At 51.6% G+C, this 8769-nt stretch overlaps 1 protein-coding gene across 1 annotated transcript in view; it reads right to left on the bottom strand.

Moving 5' to 3' along the window:
- Positions 1-1068: 1068 nt before the first annotated feature.
- Positions 1069-8769, bottom strand: part of TRAK1 (trafficking kinesin protein 1) — a gene marked incomplete in the record, with an annotated part of 158584 nt that continues 150883 nt past the window's right edge. The window contains 2 exon segments of the mRNA XM_014590466.2: positions 1069-2975; positions 7183-7285. Coding sequence (XP_014445952.1) covers positions 2177-2975; positions 7183-7285 — 902 coding nt within the window.

Below are 8769 nucleotides of genomic sequence, written 5' to 3'. Positions count from 1 at the left end.
GTGGACACGGAATAGTATGCAGCCCTGAAAAATGAGGGAGATAGGAGGTTCTGATGGGAAAGTTGTTGAAGGCATGGTATTTGTTAAAAGAAAGGGAGGCTATAACAGTAAGAATATGCTTTCCATTTACTTTCCCCCAAAGAGCTAGAGACCTTCAAGTCTTACAATCAGAGATCATGTCCTCAATGACAACATGAAATCAAAAAACAAATCAGAATGCCAGAGTGGTTGCCATCATTTGAACTTATTTTATTGATGTCCATTAGCGAATAAAATTTTATTGTTGATTTTGATGCATTCCAACACACTTTTTGGTAGTGGTTGCACAATGTTGATCATTTATTTATTTACTAAACTAAATGCTGCAGCCTCTGCACTGCCGATGTTTACAATGGGATTCCTGGCGATGCTGATGGGTGACTTCTCTTTCCGAATACATAAAAGTGGTCCATTCAGTCCATGGTTTCTGTATTCCTGGTATCCTACTCACTGCTTAAAAATACATTCAAATAAAAAGATATAAGTTACTTGCAGTGCGTGCACACATACAACAGCGAGGAGGGTTGAGAACATAATTAACCAACACTCTCGTGCTCAGAGAATAAATAGTCTGAAATCGTGGGACTGAAGCTGCTCACTGGGGACTTCTTCAAAGTACCTTCAGCAGATCGTGAAGTTACCCTCACTCCGCTGAAGGCTACCTCTTTTGTTGTGGGATGGGGTGAGGGGAACACACAGTGACAATTTCATTTACGCATGACGTGATCCTTCCAGAAACGTCTGGAACACGTGGTCACGGAACACCGTGACGTACAGTGCAGTTCTCAGATTACAATAAATAAAGGATCAGTTGGGATCGAGAGGCCACAGACAAGCTATGGCTCAGTCTGGAAGGAGAGAGGACGTTTGTTTAAAATACAGCACACGCAAACAATAAATAAAAGTTCAAAACAGAATCAGTGATCGCAACAGGACCAGGTTCCCCTGCTTGTTCTTTCCAGGACTAAGGATAAAAAGTGGCACAAAGAGGCGAAGGGCCTGGAGGGGAAGAAGATCTCCCACTGCGTGGCTGCAACAGCGGCTGCATGGGCGAGAGCGCGCTGACCCAGCCCGCGTTTCAGAGCCTGAGCCTGCTTCTCCGTGGGCCAGTCTAGCCTTACATTTGGCTGTAGGCCTCCCCCCTCACTTTTACCGTTGACAAATCTCTTCAAGAAGCTTTCCTCATATTCCCTCTCCTTTTTATCCTATTGTGACAGTTGTTTGGGTCTGGTCTGAAATCGATTTGGTTATGACACTGGGTCCCAGAAATAAGCCGCTCTCTCCTTAGCGGCGTGGTGTGTTGGACATTTGTGTTTTGGTGTCATAGAACCCCACAGAGAACATAGGTTCCCAGTACCATTACACCCCTGCATAGGCAAACACAAAAACAAAATGGAAAAAATAAAACAGGTCACACAGAACACGAAGGGGTTGCTGACCAGGACAGCGGGAGTGTAAATACATTCGGGTCAGACGTTCGGCCTGACAGCTGATTACAGAACAGGATGACTTCAAGTTGAAGGCATGAAAAGAAAGAATCACACGTGAAACAGACATGATCGTCCGTTGAGGCATTGTACTGCAGGTCTCGGAGAAGCTAGGCCACCCATACACGACAGAAAAGCTCTCCGATCATGAAACACTGTGACAACTGCAGGTGGCTGAGGACGGAGGCTCCTTACGCACAGAAGGCGCTGGCGAGGCGAGGTGTCCGGAGACACCCATGCGGCAGATGCATTACGACCCGTGCCACATGACAGCTTACGGTGTGGAACGCAGGCAGTCAGTCACGGAATTCACCGGTTTCCTATCCATGGGATAAGAACTCACGTTGGGAGTTTCAGTGCTTCTCAAAAGGAACGAAGAAAAGGGTGCCGCCTTCCCCCAGGTGAGCCCAGGTGAAGTCCTCCCGAGAGTGGTGACAGGACTGGGCACTTCCTGTGGGATCTGAAGAAAGGGCAGGGCAGATACGAGGTCTCCAAGTCCTATGTACACATTTTACAGTTTCCATCGACCCCAGTAGGCACCAGGTTGATTTATCTAGCTCAGGAGGGGGTGGACAGAGAAGAGAAGAGGGAGAGAGTGCACTGCAGGGGGAAGAGAGTGCGCCGGTCTCCCCAGGACAACGCCCCTGTCCTCACCGTAAGCTAGTTTGTTTGGGGAGCTTAGCACCCATCAAGATGCCCGAGGTGAGAGTCACAGGGGCTTTCATTTGCATGCTGGACCCCACCATGGTGGGGAAGCTGCGATTCCGCCGGATGCCACTGCTGAGCTGCAGACCACCAATGGCACTGGTGACCGTGGGGCATCCAAGAGGCAGGCCCTCGGGTACTGGACCTCTGGGGACAAGGGTTTGTGCCGGCCCTGGAGGCCCACAGAGGAGAGGTCCCTGATCCTCAGTCAAGGTGGGGATGTGAGCTCGCCCCGAGTCCACCACTTTGGCCACCCCAAACCTCCTGACTTTGTCCACGAGGTTGAGGTTGCAGACAGACACGTCCGTCTGGCTCTCGCTGCTCCGCATGTTCTTCTTCTCCCTCACCTCCCTCAGGATGGAGCTGGCCGGCTTGGAAGCCAGGAAGTTGTCGTAGGGAGGGCTGGTGCACTTGAACTCAAAGGAGGGCGGGGAGGACGTGGGCGTCTGCATAGGTGAGTTAGGCGGGGTGGACGGGATGACGGCCATCCTGGGCGTGTAGGCGTGGAGGAGGGAGCTCCGGCCGGCCCTGTCCCAGCTCTGGGGGTCATACACAGCCGCAGAAATGCCCCGCTCCTTCAGCAGCCACACCAGCCCCAGGGATGTGCTCATGGTGGTCGTGGACTCACGGATGTTAGTGAAGGATTCAGCCAGACTCAGTCTCCGTGGAGTGCATGGTGTGGCCACTGGTGTGGATTTCAGGTGGCTGGCGCTGCCACAAGCTGGCGTGGGGGCTGAGTTAAGGCTGAAAGGAAGCAATAGCAAGTTATTCCATCAGAAATGCCCACGAATGCCACAGAAAGGCTCGGTGGCCCATCTCCTATGGGGGGGTGCAGGGCAGGCCCAGCACATGTTGAGAGGACTCCCAGACCAGGGGACACCTCTGGGCCCCTGAGATGCCTCTGTCCATGCCTGCTCCTCCCTGTCACCCATGGGAGCCTTGTGTTCTCATAAACGAGGCTTTGTTCAGGGTAAGGAAGCTGCACTGGCTTCCCGCGGCTCAGGTCTGGCAGACGGTATCACCACCCCCTTTGCAGGTGAAGAAACAAGTCCAGGGACCAGCAGTTAGCGTAATGGCTATGTCACTGGACTCCCATGTAGCTGACCGTAGTTCAAGTCCCGGACCCGGTGGCTTAAACTCACAACAGGCGTGTGTGCGTGTGTGCCCAAAACCCCGAGAAGAGAATGGAGGAGAAGGGATTGGGGATTGGGGATTGTGGAGTGGCCATCCTCCCTGGGAGGTGATTTCTCGCTTTCTGTCTCTCTGTCTCTCTCTGTCTTTCTGGCGAGCGTACGCGCCCTATAGCAAAAACCTCTCCAAGGAAAAAGAAAAAGAAAGAAACAAGTCCCATGGGTAGGTGGTTTACTCAGGGTCACATCAGGCTATCCAGGGGACAATCCCAAATTCACATCCAAGCCTGAGTGACCCCAGGCTGTCAGAGGATAGGGGAGAGGGTCCTTTGGTAAAAGGCTTTTTTTCTCTATCAAATTCCACCATTCCCTCCTGATACCTAACTCATCCTTAACGTACAATGTTAACAAAGACTACGGCAGACAAGGCATGGCCACAGCGGTGGGCCAAGGCCAGGCGGCCCACACGTCAGTGGCAGCCCCCAGGACCAGGCTCCTTCCTCAGCACCGTGTTGCTCCTCTTCACGTTTATCCAGGTCAGTTCTGACGGTGCGCTACAGGGTCAGAGGAAGCCATGTCACATGCTAGTAGACCTACGCCTACAGGACTACTGCAGAAAAGGCCCACGGCATGTGTGAAACCCGGATTTCTAAAGAAAAGCAGAGATTCGTCCATTCACTTGTGCCAACCTGACTGCAGATCCCCTAAGTCCAGCAGCTGGTACCCAGCAATGGAGGCGACTGGGACAGTAAGTTTGCCAGGGGGGCAGTTTTCTGCTTAAGAAGCAGGAGAGGGTCTCTCTAAACAGCTCCAGGGAGGGAGGGAGACCCAGGGGACATGGAAGCCTCGTACTGTTCCTGAGCAAGCCACCCAGGGACAAAGCAGCACCTCCCTCCTAATCCACTCACGGGACCTGCCCTGCTGCCTGTTCAAGGATTTGGCTGGCGCTGGCATCCCAGCCCTCAGAGCGGTTAGCTGGGAAGTCCCGGGTGCTGGGGGATGGTGCCCTGTCTCCCTGCCCTGGCCAGGGGAGGCCCAGATACCTTGGGCAAAACAGCTAGGAGAGAGGGAGGGAAGAGGGCCCATTCTGGAGCAGGTCTTTGGAATGACCAGAGAAAGGGCCCCTCCCTGGGGCTTTCACAGGGCTCAATAAGTTCATCTATGAAAGAACTCCATGCTCCATTGGGAAGCTTTGGAGCAAAAATCCAACCCATTTGGCTGTAGGGCCTATAGTAGTGTCAGTTTTAGTTGGTTAACGAAGGGCCTAAAAACCAATTCCAAAGCAAGTCCAAGCAGGAGGCACCATTTGGCTCCACACTTAGGTCACCTCACCACTGGCTGGTCAGCACAGGGCGGAGACCACAGAATAGGCCCTCCTCAGACAAGCTCAGGAGTGGGGCTGCTGACAGGTCGGGAGTGCTCAGGGCAACATGAGATAAACCAAGGCAGATTACTAAGGTTAAAATCGTGGATGTCTCAAAAGGCACGGGTGCAATTTTACAAATGTCGACGTACACTCAACAGAGAGCAAAAAAGTCGTAGGCTTAAAACCCTTCTTACATAACCATTCCTGGGGAATTTGTAGATCTCCTTCAAGTTGCCTTCCTTTCAAATCCAGGCAACAAAAGAAAACAAGCCATCTCTTGCTACTGACTCCTCAGGCTTCTTTTTGTTCCCGTCAAAGGCCATATGGACTTCAAGATGAAAAAGTTGGCTCTCATAAAGCCAACCATGGTTCAAATCCCAGCCCTAGCAGTTTGAAAAACATTCTGGGCACATGTGCATGTGTGCCTAAGATCCCAAAAGGAGGCAGCAATGAGGGAGAAGGGATTACAATATGATCGCACCATATCGCAGAGGGGAGCTCTCTCCCTCTCCTTCTCTCCCTCTTTGTCTCTGGAGAGAGCACACACTCTGATAAATTTTTTTTAAAAAAAAGAAGAAGAGGGAACCAGCAGTTAGCGTAATGGCTATGTCGCTGGACTCCCACGTAGTCGACCGCGGTTTGCATCCCGGACCCGGTGGCTTAAAACTCACGCCAGGCGCGTGTGCGTGCGTGCCCAAGATCCCGAGAGGAGAATGGAGGAGAAGGGATTGCAGCATGGCCATCTCCCCTGGGGGGTGATTTCTCGCTTTCTGTCTCTATGTCTCTCTCTGTCTGTCTGGCGAGCGCATGCGCCCTACAGTGAAAATCTCTCAAAAAAAAAAAAAAAAAAAAAAAACAAATGTCCAACCTTTTTGTGGGTTGAGTCCTGTGGGCACAGTGAGAAGAGTGTGGGACCAGCAGTTAGCGTAATGGCTATCTCGCTGGACTCCCATGTAGTTGACCGCAGTTCAAGTCCCAGACCCGGCGGCTTAAACTCACGCCGGGTGCATGTGCGTGCGTGCCCAAGATCCTGAGAGAAGAATGGAGGAGAAGGGATTGCGGTGTAGCCATCTCCCCTGGGGGGTGATTTCTCGCTTTCTGTCTCTATGTCTCTCTCTGTCTGTCTGGCGAGCGCATGCGCCCTACAGTGAAAACCTCTCAAAAAAAAAAAAAAAAAAAAAAGAAGAGTGCACCTCATCAGCAGGGCACAGCCTCTCAGGGGGGAGTTTTGTCCCTTGGTTTAAAAACAATTTCTTTCAAACACAAAGCCAGAGGGGAGAAGCCAGGTTCTCTAGAGGCAGAAAGGACAACGGAGAAGACAAAGTTAAAATTCAGATGTCCCCGTCTGGTGAGAACTTCCAGTTAGGCCTTTATTAGTGACGGCACTCGTCTTGACTGGGGGCATTTAGACGAGTTAGGGCTTCAACTGTCAAGGCCGTGTTAGCCAGGCACAACCACAGAGACACAGCCACGCCTAAATCCCCGAGTTAGTGGAGGCCACGCGTGCACACAGCTCCTTCCGTGTGACCCTGCCAGGGCAGGCACTGGTCGTGGTGTGCTCACCCCCTGCCTCACCCGTGCATGGGCTCAGAGTCTTTGCCCTACACCTCCTCTCAGCTCAACAGGGCATGGGGCTGCTTCGCCGTCCTCCTCACATGACCTGTGGAGAATTATTCATAGTTTAAGGTGCTCCTTGGGGTGGCTGTTCCCTCTGAGGTGGCCCTTCTTGCCTCCCTTCCTTTTTGTTTCAACTTCCGTTAACCCTAGCGTCTTGCTTGACTACGTGGTAGGGAAAATGGCTGAGGGAAGCACTCAGCTGCATTGGAGGTGATGTGTTCCCTTTCACTGGAAGTTGTGGAAGGAAGCCGTGTGGGTGAACTTACACCAAACAGACCAACTGACGCCACACGAGTCTCTTGCCAGATGGTGCATTTCCTACAGGGAAACAGACCACACTGGGCACACAGCTCAGTCTTAAGAGTTTTATCTTTTTGGTCATTATATTTTGGCTGTGGTGCATGGTTTCTGTGGTCTATCAGGAACAAGGGCTTTCACAGGGCTCAGTAAGACCATCCATGAAAGGACTCCATGCTCCATTGGGAAGCTTTGGGGCAAAAATACAACCGATTTGGCTGTAGGGCCTATAGTAGTGTCAGCTTCAGCTGGTTAAGGAAGGGCCTAAAAACCAATCCCAAGGCTAAATAAAAGACCCAGGAGAAGGTGGGTCCAGATCCCTTTAACTCAAGCTGCATATAAATCAATAAGGGCTTCAATTCAAAGAAAGAAAGATGGCGCTCAGTACAGATGGTTGACTGCCCTCATGAGATGACTAAGCTGGCTCAAGCTGGTTTTTGAATGACTTCTCTACTTGGCTTTCCTCAGCATTAAGGCTTGCAGGGAAGAGAGTGCCCCAAACTCACCCACCTCCTGCCCACCCACGGCCACAGTCCCTTACCTTGGTGTGACCCGCGTGAGCTCATCTGAAGGATGCAGGATGCGGCAGGTGGTGAAGGTGAAGGTGGAGTTGGTCTGGGACATGCACTTCCCAGGGTGGTGTGCTAGATCGGGGGGAACAAAACATATTCCTTGCATCCAAGTATAACCACAACAGAAAGAAAATTCCAGCACAGCCGTCAACAGATGCAAGAAGCAATGAGCTACCTTGGGAACTGGATCTGGGCGAGGAAGGTGAAATGCGAATGTTCTGGTCTGAAGGCGGTCCCCCCAGAATAACCACAATTTTGAGCACTGGTCTGCAGAGCATCGAATTCCAGCCTCCAGCCCAATCCAGACAGGGTTCCTCATCGGTATTCTTGGGCCAGTAGTGGATCCAGTTCAGAGGGGCTAAAGGACTTGCAGGGGTAAATTGGGTTTTCCTCCTCAGAGGTCAGAATCAGCTTTCTTCTTTTGTTGCTTTACATTTCTTTTCACTGGCAAACAGTTGCCAAAACTCTGCCCAGAAGGGGAGAGGCATGGGCAAGGAGAGGCGCTTGGCACCTGAAAACAGGGCAAGGCTTGCATGGCTCCCTTTTGCTCACATGAAAAGGGGCTGGGGGTAGCTGGCTCCACTACTGTCTACCTGTGATTGTCATGGTGGGAGATGGGGGGCCTCAGCTGCCTCACCAACAACGTGGCTAGAGTTCCAGAGATCGGGGCTCTCTGGGGGGCTACAGTTCTTTGACTCAGTCTGGTCTGACATACAGAGGTATGGCTGCACTGGCCTCTTCCTGCCCCACCCTGCCCAGACGCTTGTTTGCCATCGTTAGAATAACTGATTTCTAACAAGTGGGCCTCAATTTATTTCCCTTTCATGGTCTAATAACCCGTTGTTGTGAAGGCAGCTGAAGGCTAGGGTCTGGAGCAAAGTAACTCACAAAAGGGTTAGACATGCATCAGAAGCTGGCAAAGAACAAGTAATAGAGTCCAGGGGAGACATCATGATTGTGGGGGTCAACTTCATTCATAACTCAAGCATCAGGGAGAGAGAAAAAACAAAAAAGAAAAAAACAAAAAAGGATGCTGTACCAAAGAGCATGCACACAGGGAGGATGATTTCCCACCCCACCCCACTCCAGCCCTCTGCCCCTGCAGCAGCTCAGTCCCCAGAGACCTCCTGGGAGAAAATGGATTAGGGTTCTCAGAGGCCATGAGGACTCAAAGGCTGGGAAGATTCAAAAAGCTGTGAACTAGAATCTTCTAGCTCTTTATGGTAAGTTTCCTCTTGGATTTGACAAAAAGGAAAAATAAAACAAAAACAACAGATCGGTGCCCCGGGCCTACAGATCCACACACAGTTGATTGCATCTTAAAAGAAAACCGGGAACCGGATGAAACAAACCAAAAATGGTTGGAGACACGCAAACTGAAGGCAGGCAAAACCAAGCCAGAGCACACACACAAAAAAATGGTCACAGTGACTAGCGGGACAAGCAAGACCAGTTTGCCCCAGCTGGTTATGGTCTGGCCCAGCTGTGTGTGTGTCACAGAGGGCACCTGAGGTCCCTGGCGTGGCAGCCAGCACCACAGCCACAGGAGCCCACTG

Source organism: Tupaia chinensis, unplaced genomic scaffold (genome assembly GCF_000334495.1).
Source record: "Tupaia chinensis unplaced genomic scaffold, TupChi_1.0 Scaffold000451_2, whole genome shotgun sequence".
In the NCBI taxonomy this organism is placed as follows: Eukaryota; Metazoa; Chordata; class Mammalia; order Scandentia; family Tupaiidae; genus Tupaia; species Tupaia belangeri.
This window is presented reverse-complemented; position numbering and strand designations above follow the sequence as displayed.